General features: G+C 54.6%; 2 protein-coding genes across 3 annotated transcripts; one reads left to right on the top strand and one right to left on the bottom strand.

Annotated features, from left to right (window-relative positions):
- The first annotated feature begins 1,766 nt into the window (after positions 1 to 1,766).
- Positions 1,767 to 9,077, top strand: ATG4D (autophagy related 4D cysteine peptidase). Its single transcript, XM_079772851.1, has 10 exons — positions 1,767 to 2,013; positions 2,521 to 2,604; positions 2,684 to 2,857; positions 3,150 to 3,426; positions 3,500 to 3,564; positions 6,088 to 6,218; positions 7,082 to 7,160; positions 7,236 to 7,312; positions 7,398 to 7,517; positions 8,134 to 9,077. The coding sequence occupies exons 1-10, from the start codon at positions 1,782 to 1,784 to the stop codon at positions 8,305 to 8,307; spliced, it is 1,413 nt and encodes a 470-aa protein (XP_079628977.1). The 5' UTR covers positions 1,767 to 1,781; the 3' UTR covers positions 8,308 to 9,077.
- A 2-nt stretch (positions 9,078 to 9,079) lies between these two features.
- On the bottom strand, positions 9,080 to 18,240 carry KRI1 (KRI1 homolog; the record flags this gene model as incomplete). 2 transcript variants are annotated; one of them, XM_079772849.1, is made up of 19 exons in its annotated part: positions 18,097 to 18,240; positions 17,918 to 17,988; positions 17,160 to 17,265; positions 16,695 to 16,800; positions 16,387 to 16,441; positions 16,241 to 16,290; positions 15,621 to 15,717; positions 15,454 to 15,531; positions 15,027 to 15,163; positions 14,593 to 14,719; positions 14,412 to 14,507; positions 14,152 to 14,322; positions 13,080 to 13,155; positions 12,890 to 12,978; positions 12,681 to 12,807; positions 12,467 to 12,597; positions 10,264 to 10,328; positions 10,056 to 10,154; positions 9,080 to 9,419 (listed from the first exon to the last, which is right to left on the bottom strand). In XM_079772849.1, the coding sequence occupies exons 1-19, from the start codon at positions 18,188 to 18,190 to the stop codon at positions 9,080 to 9,082; spliced, it is 2,115 nt and encodes a 704-aa protein (XP_079628975.1). In that variant the 5' UTR covers positions 18,191 to 18,240. The 2 variants fall into 2 exon arrangements, with proteins under 2 accessions (XP_079628975.1, XP_079628976.1); XM_079772850.1 differs by having other exon boundaries at positions 16,241 to 16,287.
- Between the last annotated feature and the right edge of the window lie 281 nt (positions 18,241 to 18,521).

The raw sequence follows: 18,521 nt of genomic DNA, 5'->3' as shown, positions 1-18,521 counted from the left end.
ACTCATATGTTGAAGCCCTAAACCCCAATGCGATAGTATTTGGAGGTGGTTAGGGATAGGTGAGGTCATGAGGGTGGAGTCCCCATGGTGGGAATAATGCCCTTATAAAAACAGGAAGACACTCCCCGTCTCAGTCTCGCTCTCTCTCCAAGGAGAGGCCCTGTGAGGACATAACCAGGAAGAGGCCCTCACCAACACCCCAACTCTACTGGCACCCTGATCTTGAACTTCTACCTTCCAGAATTGTGAGAAATAAATGTCTGTTTTTCAAGCCACCCAGTCTGAGGTATTTGTGACAGCAGCCTGAGCTGACTTAATCAAGGTTGTAACTGCTCTGTGAACAAATATAGCAGGGAAGGGAGAACGGAGCCCAGGGGTGGGCATGGGGAGGAATTCTGAGGGAGGTCACCCTTCAGATATGACAGTTGGATGAAGTCCTGAAGGAGGTTCAGGAGGAGTCATGCAGATACCTCAGGGAAGAGAGAAAACAGCGCGTGCAAAGGTCCTGTGGTGGGTGGGACCTGTTGAGTTTGAGAAGGAGGCAGGTGTGCCTGAAGGGAGAGCAGAGGGAAAGTCAGGGACATGACTTCCTGTTGTGTCTTCTCCTTTGCATTCCACACCCTCACCCTAATCCTCTCTGACTTTCTTAAGCGGCTGAGGACAGTGCCGCTGGGCTGGCCACCCTCTGAGGGTCACAGGTCATCACACTGTCATCTCGCCCTTCAGGTTGAGGCTGGCCTGCGCTGAGCCCTAACTGCACCTTCGATGCCACATTAAGAGCTTAACAAGGATGAACTCGGCCCCTCTTTCTAACATTCCTCTGCGTTAGATGCATTGAAAACTTTTTACAGCTTTATTGAGGTATAATTGGCATCCAGCAAACCACAATTTAAAGTGCACACTCGGATGAGTTTTCACATCCTGGAAACCGGCACCACAATCCAGATAGTAAACACTTCCCAGACCCTAAAAAGTATCCTCTCGCCCTTTATAGATTCCTCCCTCTCGCCTCTCCCCCCGCCCCCCGCCCCAGGCAACCACTAATGGTATTAGGAGGTTGCACTTTCTAGAGTTTGATAAAAACGGGACCAGAGAGTATTCTCTTCTTTTTTGTCTGGCTTCTTTCCCTCAGCAAAATTATTATGAATATTCGTTTTTGTTGTGACGTGTCTTTGAGCCCCCTTTTGCTTATGGGGAAACTGAGGCACACGGAGGCGTGGCTAGGGGGAAGTGAGAGGTGGGGTGGGGAGGAGTGGGGTGGGGAGGGGAGGGACGTCACACACAGGTCTGCCCCCGGCCCAGGCCCGGAGGGGCGCCCGGGTCCCCGGGAGACTCCGGCAGGTGGGAGCCGCGCCCGGGCCCCCGGCGGGCGGAGGGTCCCCTGCGCCACGGGAGGCGGGGCGGGGCGGCGCTTCCCTCTCCGGGGCCTCCGATAAGGGCCCGCAGGGCTCGGCGCGCCTGGGCGCTGCGATAAGGCGAGGGGCGGGGGCCGCGGGCCACCGGGACGGGAACCGGAGCCAGGCGGGAGGCGGAAGGCGGGAGGCGGGAGGCGGGGGCGGGAGGCGGGGCGGGGCGTCGGAGGGGCGCGCCCGCCTCCTCGTCCTCGGGCAGCGCCGCTAAGATGGCGGCGGCGGCGGGGACAGCGCCCCGCTCCGGGCCGGGGGACCGGGCCGCCGCGTCGGGGGCGGACTAGAGCCTTCCGGGCGCTCGCGTCCCAGCCGCGGCCCGGACCCGGGCCCTGGCGCGGCCCCGCCCGGCGGGCGGCCGACCCCGGCGCGCCCATGCACCCCGTGTCGCCGGCCGCCGCGCAGTACCGCCGCGGGAGCCCGGAGGACGCGCGCCGCCCCGAGGCCCGCCGGGCGCGGGCGCCCCGAGGCCCGGACCCCAACGGCCTGGCGCCCCCCGGAGCCGGCGGCCCCGCGCTGGGCCCGTCCGGAGCCGCCCCCGGGGAGCCGGGCGAAGTGGACAAGTTTAAGGCGAAGTTCCTGACCGCCTGGAACAACGTCAAGTACGGTGAGGAGGGCGGGCCCGGGGGGCGAGGGCCGCGGGTTTGGCCAGGTGGGGGGCGTGGAGGCGCGGGGCGGGGGGCAGTGGGGCGTCCAGGCACCAGACCTTGCCCTGCATCCGAGTTTCCGCCATTCGCTCTCCCGTGAGGCACCTGTGGGCCCCGCCCTGCCCCGCCCCGGGCGGACCTGCGGCAGGTCCTACGGGGAAAGTGATTCCAAATCCTGTCCTTCCCCGTGTGACCTTGAGCAAGCTGTTTTACTTCCTGTGTCCACCTTTCCCTTCTGTAAAATGGGTACGATCATCAGAACTGCCCTCATTCACCCTGAACGGATGGCAAACTCTGGTGTGGCTGTTCCGCGCGGCCCCACTTCCATCTGGGGCGAGGAGGGCGCGGGTTCCCCAGGGCCCCCCCTGAGATGGGCAGGAGGATGGTCCGCATTTCAGATGGGAGCGCTGTTGCTGCCATAACTGCTGTGTTAGCATCCGGCATCTCGCTGCTGCACGTCTCCACAGGTTGGACAGTCAAAAGCCGGACGAGCTTCAGCAAGATCTCCAGCGTCCACCTCTGTGGCCGCCGCTACTGCTTTGAGAGTGAGGGTGAGCTGGTGGCCCCAGGCCAGAGTTGGGGGAGTCCCCGGAGATGCTTGTGTTGCCGCTGACAAACCTGCCCTTATAGGTGACATCCAGCGTTTCCAACGGGACTTCGGGTCCCGCCTGTGGCTCACCTACCGCCGGGACTTCCCGCCCATTGCTGGGGGCTGTCTGACTTCGGACTGTGGCTGGGGCTGCATGTTGCGAAGTGGGCAGATGATGCTGGCACAGGGCCTCCTGCTGCATTTCCTGCCCAGAGGTGAGAGGCGGAGGGGGAGGGGCACACCAGGAGTATGAGCCAACCACATAAGTCAGCAGTGTTAGAATTGTTTGTAAATAAAGTTTAAAGTCACGTCAGAATTACTTAGAAAGTAAGTTTTGCGGGGGGGGGGGGGGGGGAGTTAGAGTTGTTTATGTTTCAGGATTGTGAGAATTGCTAAAGGTGGAGTCTCAGGTCTCAGGAGCGGTAGAACTGGGTGTGAAGCATGAGTAAGTGGGAACTGTGACCCCCACACACTGGCATTGGTTGACTAATGACTCCATCCCACTAGACTGGACATGGGCGGAGGGTGCAGGCCTGAGCCCCCCTGAGCCCTCAGGGTTGGCCTCTCCCAACCGGCACCATGGGCTTGCCCACTGGAAGCCCCCACGCTGGGCCCAGGGCGCCCCTGAGCTGGAGCAGGAACGCCGGCATCGGCAGATTGTGTCCTGGTTCGCCGACCACCCCCAGGCCCCCTTCGGCCTACACCAGCTGGTGGAGCTCGGACAGAGCTGGGGCAAGAAGGCAGGTGACTGGTATGGGCCATCCCTTGTGGCACATATACTCAGGTGAGGACCACGGCAGGGGACATGGGAGCCACTGGGTACCCCAAGGAACTCAAGCCTTTCTTCTGGCCCCCAGGAAAGCTGTGGAGAGCTGCTCAGAGGTCACCCGCCTGGTGGTGTACGTGTCTCAGGATTGCACAGGTAAGGGGCTGCTAACCAAGGTCATGGGGTTCTCATCCTGAGCCAGTCACTACTTCAGCTGCCTCTTAGGACCCACCTTTCTCAGAGGCTGAAACAAGTTCTGGGTCAGAGGGACCTTTGGAAAGGATTCAAGGCCTACTCAGGGAGAGATGCTCAGGGTCCTTCTGCCTCTAGATCCAGGAGAGCAAGCTTCAGGGGCTTCTCCCCAAGGATAGAATAAAGGACATAAGGACTTACTTCTCTGAGATCCAGTTAACTCTTACTCTGTAAACAGCTCTAACATGTACAAAAGTCTGGTCTTCTCTGCCTTGTAGTGTTGTTAGAAGAATTAAGTGAGCCCTGGCCGGTTTGGCTTAGTGGATAGAGCGTCGGCCTGCGGACTGAGGGGTCCCAGGTTCGATTCCCGTCAAGAGCATGTGCCTTGGTTGTGGGCACATCCCCAGTGGGGGTTGTGCAGGAGGCAGCTGATCGATGTTTCTTTCTTTTTTTTCTTTTTCTTTTTTTTAAATATATTTTATTGATTTTTTACAGAGAGGAAGAGAGAGGGATAGATAGTTAGAAACATTGATGAGAGAGAAACATCGATCAGCTGCCTCTTGCACACCCCCTACTGGGGATGTGCCCGCAACCAAGGTACATGCCCTTGACCGGAATCGAACCTGGGACCTTTCAGTCCGCAGGCCGACGCTCTATCCACTGAGCCAAACCGGTTTCGGCTGATCGATGTTTCTAACTCTCTATTCCTCTCTGTAAAAAATCAATAAAGTGTATTTTTTTTTAATTTCTTTATTGATTAAGGTATCACATATTTGTCCTCGTCCCCCCATTAATAAAGTGTATTTAAAAAAAAAAAGAAAAAAAGAATTAAGTGAGCCCTGGCCGGTTTTGCTCAGTGGTTAGAGCGTCAGCCTACAGACTGAAAGATCCCGGGTCTGATTCTGGTCAAGGGCACAGGTCCGGGTTGTGGGTTCATTCCCCAATAGGGGGCGTGCATGAGGCAGCCGATCAATGATTCCCTTTCATCATTGATGTTTCTCTCTCTCTCCCCGCCCCTCTTCCTCTCTGATATCAATAAAAATATATTAAAAAATAAAAGGGTTGGGCCGAAACCGGTTTGGCTCAGTGGATAGAGCGTCGATCTGCGGACTGAAGGGTCCCAGGTTCGATTCCGGTCAAGGGCGTGTACATTGGTTGCGGGCACATCCCCGGTGGGGGGTGTGCAGGAGGCAGCTGGTCGATGTTTCTCTCTCATCGATGTTTCTAACTCTCTATCCCTCTCCCTTCCTCTCTGTAAAAAAACAAAATATATTTTTAAAAAAAATAAATAAAATAAAAGGGTTGGTATCGGAATCTACAAAAACTAAATTTTTATGCAAAATTGTAGGGGTTTGGGACAAGGTTCGATTTTTACAGAGAGCTATTGTCTTAATCTGTTTAGGTTGCTAAAACAAAAATAGCACAGACCAGGTGGCTTATAAACGACAGGAATTTATTTTTCGTAATTCTCAGGCCGGAAAGTCCAAGATGAAGATGCAGGAAGGTTTGGTGTCTGTGGGAGCCCATTCCCTGGCTTGCTTTGCTGTGTCCTCACATGTCAGATTGGGCAAGCAAGCTCTCTGGGGTCTCATTTTTGTTGCGTTTTTCCATTCACGTATAACTGACCTATAACAATATATTAGTTTCAGGTATATAATATCATGATTTGATATTTGTATACAGGGTGGGGCAAAAGTCTACAGTTGTCCGTATGGAAAATAATACAATTAATAATAGTATAAGAGTAAACTCTGTTTCATATACTCATTACTGTATACCTACTTTTGTCCTACCCTGAACATTGTGAAATGATTACCACACTAAATCTAGTTAACATCTGTCAATATACATAGTTTTTAAAAATTGGGGGGGTACCTCTTTTATAAGAGCACTTATCCCATTCTTGAGGGGTCCAGCCTCAATGACCTAATCACCTCTCAAAGGCGCTATCCCCTTATGCTATCACCTTGGGATTAGGATTTCTACATACAAATTTTGGGGGGACTCAAGCATTCAGATCATAGCAGCTGAGTCTCCAGAAAGGGTTGAATCCACTTCTTGGGTACCAGCAAGGAAGGAGGGGGAGAATGGACAGCTGCAGATGAGACTTGAGGAGGAGGGACACACAGGGACATTGGCTGAGGACTGCTCTGTGCTCCCATTTCCGAATTGGCAAACCCAGAAACCGAGTCGTGAGGACCAGTCGGGCCTGGGATTGGGGATAGGCTCCAGGCTTTGGGGAAGCTCCACCTCCTCCTGGCAGTTCGTTCTTCATCCAACTCTTAGGGTCTTGGTTGCTCTCTGTAAAATGGGGGCCCTGGGATTGTCTAAGGGAGTTTGGGGGTTCTGGAAATACTTCCTTCTCCACTGACAATGGGAGTGTCACCCCTCAAGGGGTTGCTTGGATGAGATTGGACCCCTGGGGTTGGAGGGTCACACTCTGAAGCTTGAAGGTTAGCAAGATGACCTTCTGCCCTGTCCTTCCAGTGTACAAAGCAGATGTGGCCCGCCTGGTGGCTAGGCCGGACTGCACAGCTGAGTGGAAGTCTGTGGTCATCCTGGTGCCTGTGCGGCTGGGTGGCGAGACTCTCAATCCCGTGTATGTGCCCTGCGTGAAGGTAGGTTCAGCCAGATTCACCACGTCTCCCCCAGAAGCCCTCTGGGTTCTTCCAGTTTGGGTTAGGTATACGTGCTTCCTTCATCTGTTTACCCAAGTCACAGGGCACCTATTATGTACCAAGCACTCTCCCAGCTGCTGAGGATTCAGAAGTAAACAGGCAAAAATTTGTGCCTTTTGGGGGTGAACATTCTAATGACAGGCAGTGAATCTGGAACCAAGTAGACAGCCTGGGAGTTACAACTCGGGGACTGTAAAGGAAGGAAAACTAGTGAAGGGCAGATGGGGGTGGCTGCACAACCAAGGAAAGCCCCTCTTGCCAGGGCACATGAAGAGCCAGAGGAGGAGAGTCCCAGGCAAAGGGCACAGCAAGGCTGGAAAGACCCTGGTGTGTTTACACTCAGAGTAAAGGCCAGAGATCTCCCCACAGCCCACGGGACCGTCCCTTCCTTCACCTCATCTGCTCCCACTGTCCTCACTCACTCCGCAGCACCCACATGGACCTCCTTACTGTTCTCAGAACACACCTGCCTCAGGGCCTTTGCACTTGCTGTTTCTCAAGATGCTGAAACATCACCTCCCAGTGAGGCCTTTCTTGACGCCTCTATTGATAATTTCAAGGCCCCCTTACCTCCTTTATTCTTTTCCCAGTGTAATCACTTTCCAACACATAACTCACTCATCTTGTTCCTTATTTGTCTAACATATGTCAGCTCCGTAGATAGTACCTTAGTCACTGCTGCTCCCCAGGGCCCAGCACACGCCTAGGTTTGCACACATTGGGTGTTTGCTAAGTATTTGTTGAGGGACTGTCTGACAGCACCTGCCCCGAGTTCTCACCTTTGCCCCCTCTCCTCCCTGTAGGAGCTCCTGCGTTCAGAGCTGTGCCTGGGCATTATGGGGGGCAAGCCGCGGCACTCGCTATATTTCATCGGCTACCAGGGTAGGCCTGCTCCATCACATTCCGTCCTACCTCACCTTCCCCTTCCCCACCCCACTTACACCTCCTCCCCTGCAGATGACTCCCTGCTCTACCTGGACCCCCACTACTGCCAGCCCACCGTGGATGTCAGCCAGGCTGACTTCCCCCTGGAGGTGAGCTGGTACCCCCAGGGTGGGGTTGGGGTATGTGGAGGAAGTTGGGGGCCCCCCCTGAGCTCCCCTTCTTTGTCTGCCTCAGTCCTTCCATTGCACCTCACCCCGCAAGATGGCCTTCACCAAGATGGACCCCAGCTGTACTGTGGGGTTCTATGCTGGAAACAGGAAGGAGTTTGAGACACTATGCTCAGAGCTGACCAGGGTGAGCAAGAGGAGTGGTGGAGGGGGTGGGAAGTCAGGGCTGGAGGGGAGAACGGAGAGGCCTTGAGGCCAGCAGACATGGGGAGGTTGCTTCCAGGCTGTGTTGTCAAGATCATCCTGCCCACACGTTACAAAAGCACAGCTTTGAATAGACCCAAAAGGGGGCACAATATGAAGTTAGGGTCTTTGCTGCCTTGGAGGACAGCTGCATTCAGGAGCTCAAGGACAGGACGCTCCCTGTCTCTTGGCTCTACTGTCCCATCAGGGCTTTCCCCTTATAGTGGCAAGGGTTCGCCGTCAGCCACTCTGGGCACCTACCTTCCAGTTCGTGGAAAGGGAACCCTACTCTCCCAGCATATAGTGAAATCCCAGGGCTGCCTTCCATTGTCTGCAGTGGGGCACATGCTAATCACTGAGTCCCTCACTGTCCTGGGGAGCAGAAGGTGCTGATTGACTGGCCTGGGTCACTGCCTGGAGGGATGGGAGTTGAGTTCAGGAAGCACCTTTTAAATATACCTGTTAGAATAACTATGCCTTAAAAAATAAAAATAACTATGCCTATGGGGTAACTGGCTACTGCTTTTGGTACTGAGCTGCTTTCTCCCTCCTCCCACCAGGTCCTCAGCTCCTCCTCGGCCACACAGCGGTACCCCATGTTCACCCTGGCCGAGGGCCATGCTCAGGACCACAGCCTAGACAACCTCTGCTCCCAGCCAACTCTGCAGCTCCCTCGCACTGGGCGGCTCCTCAAGGCCAAGCGCCCCAGCTCTGAGGACTTTGTGTTTTTATAAAGGGATGGGATGGGGGAGAAGATAGGACAAACACTATTTATTTTTTTATTTATGTCACACTGGATGTGGGAGCTTGACCTCTGGTGGTGATGGTACTTCCCACTTCTCACCCCGTTAAGCGCAGCTGAGACCAGCCCAGGAAACCTCCAGGCTGGGGCCATTAAGCCAGGGACAGAGCCCAAAGGCCTGCCTCCTGCCATTTGGGCCCTCCTCACAAGGCAAGGAGGGAGGGATGGCAGATGGGCTCCCAGGCACCCACTCAGGGCCTGACTCAAGTACTGTAGTTTGCACTGGACTGCTCCTGCCCTCACTGGCCTCAAAGCTCCTATCCTAAGGGCTGGTGGCGGTGTGGGAACTGGCTGCTGGGGGCCAATAAAGCCATCTGACTTGACCTCAGCTATGGCCAGAACATTTGAGAGATGGGACCAGGGTGTATATCAAGATGAGGTGTCCACGTCTCCTGGGGAGCTTAAGTAGACTCAGCTTCACATCTGTAAGACGGGACTTCTCTCCCAGCATATAGTGAAATCCCAGGGCTGCCTTCCATTGTCTGCAGTGGGGCACATGCTAATCACTGAGTCCCTCACTGTCCTGGGGAGCAGAAGGTGCTGATTGACTGGCCTGGGTCACTGCCTGGAGGGATGGGAGTTGAGTTCAGGAAGCACCTTTTGCCCACAGGGAGACATGTGGGTCTATATAGTCACAAGAGGGGATGCATTCAGGGCCTGATTGAAGGGAAAGAATCTGAGGGCCCTTGCCTTCTCCATCAAGCTCAGGGGCAGCTCTTGAGCCCCTGCTGCTTCCTCCTTTTCCGGGCCAGCAGGCGGAAGTGCAGCCTTTTTGGATTGAGGCCGAAGGCCTGCAGTCTCTGGCGGCTGAACTCCTGTCCTCCAAGTGTCACTGTGGGGCCCAGGAGTCGAGCCTTCTTGCCCCTCCTCCGCCTCTGGAGGGCTGGCTTCTCAGTGGGTGACACAGGGGGGGCCTCTTTCTGTGCTAGGGAGCTCTCAGGCTGGGGCTGCTTCCTGCAGGCCCCATCAGATGCCAGCAGCTGCTCCTGTGGGCCGGCTTTGTCTCTCTGTGGCTTCCCTGTGGCTTCCGTGGGTGTCTCTTTCCTGGGGGAAGAAAGTCAGGGCTCAGCCCAGGCCAGCACAATTAGACCCCTTCCCAGTGCACATCCCCCATTTTACAGATGAGGAAAGGAGAGGCTCAGATAGATGGCAACGCAGCAATTCGGGCGCCTGCCTGGAATTCACACTGGGGTCTGACACCAAAACTGGGTTTTTCTACTGAATCCTGAAGCTGGACTGTGTTGCTGATAATTCTTGTATTTGAGCCTGGGCTTACACTAAGGTATTCACATAAATTAACTCATTTCATCTTTAAATCAACTCTCGGAATTCCTGTCACCCCTGCTCCCTGCTTTATAGAACAAGAAATAACATGATGATAACAATAGCTAAAACTTATCGGCACTTATTATGTTTTAAGCACTTCACATGAATTCACTTAATCCTCAAAAAGAAAATAAGAAATGAACCATCTTTATCCCCATTTTATAAATGAGGAAAATAGGCTCTGAGAGGGAAAATGACTTAACCAAGGTCATATAGCTGTAGCCCAGCCAGGATTTGAACCCAGGACTCAGAGAGGGAGAGGGCCCAGTCCCAAAATCATGCAACAAATGGCTGACAGAGCGAGACTCAAACCCTGGCCTGGCACCCCACCCTCCCCAGGCAAGCAACACTCACTCCTCTGGGCAGAGCGACTTGAAGATCTGCCTCTTTTTCCATGAGTTCTGGGCCTTCTGGCTATACGCCTTCTTGTCCTGCAGCTCCTCCTGCTCCGACCTTTGGGTGCCCAGCAGACACGCCTGTCATTGGGTGCTCAGGGAGATGTCCATGCCTGCCTGCCTGCCTGCCCCTCCTCCCAAACACCTGGCCCAGCCCCACCCGTCACCTATACATGCAGGTCTTCTTCAGGGAGCACCACCGATTCAGCTCCTTGTCGTCAGCAGCGAGGATCTGCACAGGAAAGGAGGGTCCTGCTGCGTGAGCCCTGGGCGGGCTCTGACTCTAAGCCTTAGTCACCTCATCAGTCAAATCAGGGTAATGCTAGTACCACCCAGCAAGGATGTCATGATGGTGAGACAGAACTGATGTCTGTGGAGGCTAATCATGTTTTTTGCAGAGGACAACAGATAGGGAAACAGGTTCAGAAAGGGGTTCCTTGCCAAGTCATACAGCCAGGGAAGTGGCTTATTTCAGATGCCAGGGCCCTGTAGCCCTCACCCATGCACCATGGTCCCAGCAGCCTCAGGGCAGGGGTCTCTATGCCAATCACTAGATTTGCTAATTATAAATAGGCCCAGGTTCTCAACCTCGAGGCTCCTGCCTCCAGGCTTCAGATTCCTCATTTATGAGGTAGGCATCCCCTCAGAACCTATTAGAATGTTGTTGAGAAGATTGAGTAAATGCAGATGATATAAGCTCAATAAACATCAGCTTTTTAAAAATGTATTTTTTTTTATTGATTTCCAAGAGGAAGGGTGAGGGGGAGAGAGAAACATCAATGATGAGACATAATTATTGATTGGCTGCCTCCTGCATGCCCCCTACTGGGGATCCAGCCTGAAACCAGGGCCTGTGCCCTGACCTGGAATTGAACCGTGACCTCCTGGTTCATAGGTCCATGCTCAATCACTGAGCCATCCCAGCTGGGCAACATCAGCTATTTTTACTAACGATGAATAGTCAAGCACTGACAGCCATTATGGATAGCTAAGGGACAAGTGCCATCTAAAGAGCCACACATGGGCCCGGCCAGTGTTGCTCAGCAGTTGAGCATCGACCTATAAACCAGGAGGTCAAGGTTCAATTCCATTCAGGGCACAACCCTGAGTTGCAGGCTCCATCCCCAGTAGGGGGCATGCAGGAAGCAGCCGATCAATGATTCTCTCATAAGTAATGTTTCTGTCTCCCTCTCCCTTCCTCACTGAAATAAATATTTAAAAAAACAAGGTAGGGGCTGTCATTAGGCCTGTTTTATAGATGGGAAACTGAAGTACAGAGCCCAAGTCCAAGGTCACACAGCTGATGAGTGGCAAAGGCAGGATTTGAATCCAGGGCATCTAATTCCAGAGCCCATCTAGTCTTAAAGGCCACCCTGATGCACATATAACAGTAACAGAATCAAAGGTACAGTTGACCCCTGAACAACACGGGTTTGAACTGGATGGGTCCATTTATATGCAGGTTTTTTGTCAATAAATATTTTATAATTTTTTTTACATTTTCCCCCCAGTTTACCTTATATTAAGAATACAGTACATAATGTGTATAATATACAAATATAAGTTAATCAACTGTTCATGGAATCAGTAAGGCTCCCAGTCAACAACAGGCTCTTAATATAGTCAGCCTGCATCTGCAAAGGTTGAATCCATAGATGTGAAACCCGCAGCTATGAAGGGCCAACTATAGTGGAGTTTTTGGGGAATCAAAAATTATATGCATATTTCTGACTGCACAGGGGCCAGCAGTTGTTTAAGGGTCAACTGTAATGTTTATAAGGGGCTGTTTGAAGCCCCTCCCCATCTCATGGGAACCCTTAGAGGTAGGAAATTTCAGTCCTGTCATTAGCACTATTATTCCTGTCTTTTTTTAACTTATGGAATTGAGAGAGAGAGAGAGAGAGAAATATCTATTTTGTTGTTCCATTTATTCATGCAGTCATTGGTTGATTCTTGTATGTGCCCTGACCAGGGATTGAACCCGCAACCCTGGTGTATCGACAACGCTCTAACCCAGTGGTCGGCAAACTCATTAGTCAACAGAGCCAAATATCAATAGTACAACGACTGAAATTTCTTTTGAGAGCCAAATTTTTAAAACTTAAACTATGTAGGTAGGTACATTGTTAGTAACTTAATTAGGGTACTCCTAAGCTGGCCTTTGCTAAAAACGTCCTCAATCTGATTGAGGCATGTGGCTCGCGAGCCGCGGTTTGCCGACCACTGCTCTAACCAACTGAGCTACCTGGCCAGGGTAGTCCCATCATTTTTGACAGGAGGAAACAGGTCCTGTGGCAGCAACCACTGGCTCCGTGCTCCCTCTTGCCTCCCGGGTGCCTCCCAGTGTCCCGCACCCGCCTGGGGCCCTACCTCTTCTGTGCTGAGCCCGAAGTCACAGGGCACCACGGCGCGGTACTTGAAGCGACAGGGTAGGTCATCGATGATGTCCTCATAGTCCAACCGGTAATACTCGTCCAGGTACTCCTCAAACGTCTTGTCCCCTGTGGGTAGAGATCTGGGCAGCTGTGGTGTGCTGGCCCTGCGGAGCCCCTGCTCGCCCACGGAATGCCCACCGGAGCCTCACTGGGGTTGAACACAGGTTTTTCCTGCCCCACAGCTGCAGCAAAGTGTGACTTGCGCTTCTTCTTGCCGGTTAAGGGGGCCTCACGCTGCTTCTTCTTCGGCTGGCTGGGGTCGTAGTCCGCATCCATCTGCCAAGACATGCAGGTCAGGCCAGCCCTCGCAGCCCTCGGGACTTTCCAAGGCAGCCCACCCCCTCCCCATGGCACCTACATTGAAGTCTGGGTCCTCGCAGTGCAGCTCCTGCTGGCTCCAATCTCCACCCTGCTCCAGCCCAGTCCATGTGTCCCAGTTCCAGTGATCTGGCTCCAGAGGACAGACAGACAGGGATGAGCCCAGAGGGCTCAGGACTGGGACCTCAGGCTTTAGGCCCAGCACTCCCACCCCCACCCAGTGACCTCACCTTCGAACCCTTCCTCTTCCTCAAATTGTGGCTTCTCCTCCTCCATTGTGCCGTAGTACTCGTCCCCGAAGCATTTCTGCAGAGCCAGGGGCCGGGAGGATCAGCAGGGCCCCATCCTTCCCAGACAGCTTTACCCCTGCACCTTACATGGTCCTCGCACCCTTCGGGACCCAGCGCCTGCGTGGGCCTGACAAAGCTGGTCAAAGGACTCTCAGACCCCAGCTGCCCCTGCAGGTCCCCATCACCACTCAGACCCTACAGGTTGTAACCATACAGTTAAATGCCTGCCATTAGATTGAGGGCGCTGAGAGGGCAGGACCTCTACGCTGCCTAGTGCTTGGCATACAGGGAATGTTAGACTGGTTCTCACCACCCCATCAGCTCTAAGAAGGCTGACCCTGGGCTCCAAGAGGGCTGAAACCCCAGTGCCCAATGCAGGGCCTGGCAAAGGCAGGTATTGTTAAACATGTCATTTATTGAGTGTCTATTATATCCCCAATATTGGCTACACCTCACATTTGCACAAACACCAGGAGACAGACAGTATCCCCATTCTAAGGAGAAACTGAAGCTCAGGACTGAGAAGCTTCCAGGAAGTGAAGGTTAAACTCCAACTATATCGCACCCCCTCATCCCATTCTGGTTTTCACCCGGCCTACCTACATATCCTCAGTCCCCTTCCCTCACTTCCCAGGCTTGGTCAGGGGCTTCTCTGAGGCTCCTGTGGTCCCCACTGCTCCTCACACAGCCTTCATCACCTGTTTCTATGCCTGATGTTATATTCCCACAAATACAACAATAAACAGTAATGGCACAACAAATGAGTTTAAAAGAAGCACAGCAACCCACTGTTCCTTGAGCACTTACCAACTAAGCGTTTATGTGTATTCCTCTGAAGCTATCCTTCAACAGCTCTGAGGTAGATGCTATGGTAAGACCCACTTTACAGACGAGGACAAAGGCTCAGAGAGCTCAAATCACTTCTCTGAGGCCACACAACCAAGAAACAACTGATTCCAGAGCCATGCTCCTGAGCACTGGCTGCCTGGCCGGGCCTGGGTGGGGGCCATACCTGCATGAGCTCGTCATGCCGGGTGGGGTCGAAGTCGTCCTCCAGGTCCTGTTCCTCAAAGCCCACCGTCTCATTGCCCGTGACCTGCCGTAGCTTCTCCAGCTTGGCCAGAATCTCCTTCCTCTTCAGGTTCTTCAGCTGCTTGAGTTCTTCCTGCTTTTTCGCTTTCTCCTGTGGGTGGCAGGCAAGAGGGAGAGGGAGGGTGTGGGCTCTCCCCACAGCTAAGGGCTCTCCTGAACCCACTGCCCCCTCACACTCACCCTCCTCTTTCGCTCCCTAATCTCCTCCCTTTTCTCCTTCCTTCGCTCGTCCTTGCGGCGCACAGAGGACGCAATGCTCCGAGGGTAGGTCTTGACCTGTGGGCCAGGGATAATTCTGGGCTCTCCAGGCCTGAGCCCAGTGAGAGCCAGCTCCTCCCAAGCCCTAGCTCTAGCTCCCCACCAAGGCTGAGTCGGGCTCCTCAAAGCGGAAATTGTACTTGTGCTCGAAGTCCTCCTGCTTCTTTAGAAACAGCTCCCCCTCGTCAGAGGAGTCGTCTATGGAGAGCTGGACCGGGGGGCCTGGGACCCTGAGGGACAAGATGGAGGGAGGCTGGGGTTGGCCAAGCCCCTGTGTACCAGCCCTATTTACACATTCAATCGTCCCAAGAACCCTACAGGAAGGTGCCACTGTTACCCCAACTGTACAGATGGGGAAACCAAGGCACAGAAGTCTAGCAGGGTCAGGATTTGAACACCTGGCTCCAGAGCCCACACTCCATGGCTCTTCTCGGATGACTAACTCTGCTACGTTGTGTGTGCAAAAGTGAACACCAGTGTCCTTTGCTTTTCAGCCAGCATTGGCTCTAGGCCCCTGGTGAGAACATGGCTGCTCACCCTTCCTCCTCTTCCTCTTCCTCATCCTCCTCCTCCTCATCTCCCTCTTCCTCGTAACGTTTGTTGAGGATATAATCGCGTAGGAACTGCTCCCCTTCGTCCAGCTCTGGGTTATTCCAATATTCCTTGAGGTGAGTCTAGGAGTGAAGGGGTGACAGGACCCAGGTTAGACACTCGGAGGCAGGGAAGGAGGGCAGATATGGGCATCAAATGGATTCAAGTAACTGAAACTTCACAGCCAGCCTATGAAATAGGTGGGGGGGTATTATTCCCATTTCATAGATATAGAAACTGAGGCCCAAAGAGGGACACACCCATTTTCAGAGTATATGCTCTTAGCTACCCCTTCGAGGGTAACTTTCTAGAAAAAGGTTGGATGAAGGCGGGACAAGCAGTGTAGTCCTTCAGCGACGGCGTGGAAACTCACCAGTTCTCTCAGGGCCTCAGGGTTCTGAATCTCCCTCTGCCCCTTCAGCCATTCAATGTAGTCAGCATCTTCCTGGGCCTGGGGGAAGGCCGGCACTGAGGGTCTGCTGGAGCCCAGCACCTCCTCCCTGCCACCAGCCTTGGTCCAGCGCGGGCCCCAGCACCCACCTTCTCCTCCTTGGTTTTAGCTCGTTTCTGCAGCAACCCGGAGCCACCTTCCCCGGCGCTATCCTCATCTTCACTGTCCTCCACGAATGCTCGGAAGCTGCCCACCCGAAAGAGCAAGTCTCAGAACAGCCAGGCTAGCCCCGAACCCTGCCCCAAGACGAACCCTGTTCACTAAGCCCCGAGTTCTTCCTAACAAGCTCAGAGTGGTGCTGAGACATAGAGAGCATTATCAACCCCGTTTAACTTCAGGAAACTGAGGCATGGAGAGAGCAAGTATGTGCCTAAGGCAGTGATGGGCAACCTTTTGAGCTTGGTGTGTCAAACTTCGCCAAAAAACTGAGCATAACTCGGGTAGTGTGTCACTTTGAGGAAAAAACTAACTCCAAGACTCTAGTCGCAAATGTTTCATCCTCAGGAGTAGCAAATGTTTCATCCTCGGTATGCGGCCACGTGTCATCAGAAATGGCTACGCGTGTCAGCACTGACACGCGTGTCATAGGTTCGCCATCACTGGCCTAAGGGCACACAGCCGTTAGTGACAGAGCTGGATTGGAGCCCAGATCTATCTACACCCAGAGCCTCAACTCCTATCCATTTGGCCACTCGCTGGCCCAGCTCACCTTTCCTTGAGCTGTTCCTGTTCTTCCACGTAACTTTTCGACGAGACCTGCTAAAGAGAGGGAGTGGTGGGCCTCAGGCCCAGCCCCAGACCCCTCAGGCCCAGCCCCGGACCCCTCAGTCCCAACCCGGTCTCCACCCCACCCACCTGGAGTCTCTGATTGGAGGTCTCCCCGTCTGAATTATCCTCGTCAACATATTTGCTGTGCAAGAAAGAATTGGGGCTTCAAAATAGACTCCCCACGGTCTGCCTGTCCCAGTGGTGGGGGGCAGTTGTGAGAAGCAGGTGGGGGAGCTGACAGGGGTGCAGGCCATCACAGAGGAGCATGCTCTCTGGCATTCCTTCAATTCTGGTGAGTCACTGGCTTCTTCCCACCCCTGCCCCTGAGACCCCCATGCATCCACCTGCTCTGGAAGGCAGGGCAGAGGATGGTATGTGTCCAGCCTTGTCCTCACCCTTCTTTCTCCAAGATAACCTTCCTCTCATAGTCCTTCAGGTACATGGGCCGCATCTTCTTTTGCTTCTCAGCTGCCAGCTCCTCCTCGCTTTCCGAGGATGTTGCTGCGGAGTCATCGGAAGACACCTGCCATTTTCCACAACCACAACTCCCTTCCTTCCCCAGACAGAGAATGCCACTGGGCTGGGCCAGGGTCAGGGTCAGATGAAGGCCTCAAATCCCCAAGCCACCAGTTCCCAGCTGTACAACAGTTATCATACTGGCTACAACCCGGCAGTACCTGGCGGTGATCACTCAGTGAGTAACTCCCGCTCTGAATAGTACAAAGCACACGGCTGTTATTAACGTCAACAGGTAATAATCTAAGATACTCTGCTAAGCACTTCTAACATAAAATGATTCATTAAATAGTCACAACAGACGATAAGGCCAAGAGGAACCTTGGAGAAGAGCAGCCCCAGACCTGTTCTCTGGTAGAAGGTGGCATCTTCCTGATAAATCCGGGGATCCTTCTTCTTCAACAAGGAGAGTGTCCTGTAAAAGTCTCGCTCCTGCTGGGGGTCAAATTCCTAGGGCAGGAAAAGGATTGGGGACAGATTTCAGAAGGAAGGTGGTGAGAGCAATGGAGGGTAGTAAGCAAGGAGGGCAGGTGGGCTGAGAGGGTGTGGGAAATAGGGTGGAGGGGTGAGGATACATTAGGTGGAATGGGCACACGTTACATGGAAGGAAAGGGGATCCCGCTGGGGAAAGGCAAGTGTGGTGTGTGTGTGGGGGTGTCAAACAGGGAGAGAAGGGAGGGAAGGAGGGAGGGCCACACATAAGTACAGGATCTGAGCAGAGGAGGGTAACAGGCAAAGGAACCGTGCTTCCTGGGGGACACGGGATTGACCTGGGGCAGGAAGCAGAGGACACATGGCCCAGCAGTGGGGACTGGCAGCACAGTGAGGTGAGATGTGGCTGATGTGGGGAGAAGCTGGTGTCCCATGTGGCAGAGTGGTCACACCAAACTCATCAGGATGGGCAGGTGGACCCATAGCAGGGAGGGGAATGGAGGGGAATGGGGGGGATTGGGCCCCGCCCTGGGGATGGGGCGGACGCTGTCGGTCCCTCGTGGAATCGGGGTGGGGGTTGGACCCGGTACGGCGCTATGGAGTTTTGGGACCAGGATGTGGTGGGGGCTTGAATGCCGCCCGCACGCCCGGGCCGGGTGAGGAAGCTCACCACGCGCTCGTCGCTCGAGTCAGAGTCGGAGCTGGAGTCCTCGCCGTCTCGGTCCCGATAGCGATCTTTCACTGCGGGACAGACGGGAGCCCCCGATCAGCCCGGGGGGACCAGCTCAACCACCACTTCCCGGTGGCCCCGCAGCGCCCGCGCCCCGCGAGCATGCGCCCAGCACTCACGCCGCTGCAGCTCCTCACGTTCCCGGTAGCGGCTGTACCGCGCAGCGAACGCCGCGTTCACCCGCAGAGGCGACGACCCGCGCGGCTCCGGCATGGCGACTGCGCGTCCCACTGCGCACGCGCACGGCCGGCGCCCGGGAGGCGGGGCTGCTGCCGGCCCCGCCCGACGCGAACTGTAAAGGAGGCGGGGCTTCGAGGGCCGCGCCCTGACCCCGCCTCCGGCTTTTCCGGAATCTCTTACGCCGCGTGACCTCAGTCCCCACCCACGGGCACGCCCCTGCGGGGAAGGCTGCAGCCACCGCCCACCCCACCCCGGGGGCTACCCGCACCCAGCTGACATCTGGGGGCCCTTTCTCCACTCGCGGTTTCCTGCCTCGCTTCCGTTCCGACAGCGCAAACCGCCGCCCCACCCAGCTCTCTCACCC

This window comes from Cnephaeus nilssonii (genome assembly GCF_951640355.1).
Source record: "Cnephaeus nilssonii genome assembly, chromosome: 5".
NCBI lineage: Eukaryota > Metazoa > Chordata > Mammalia > Chiroptera > Vespertilionidae > Cnephaeus > Cnephaeus nilssonii.
The sequence above is the reverse complement of the archived record's forward strand: the minus strand, read 5'-3'. Positions and strand labels throughout refer to the sequence as shown.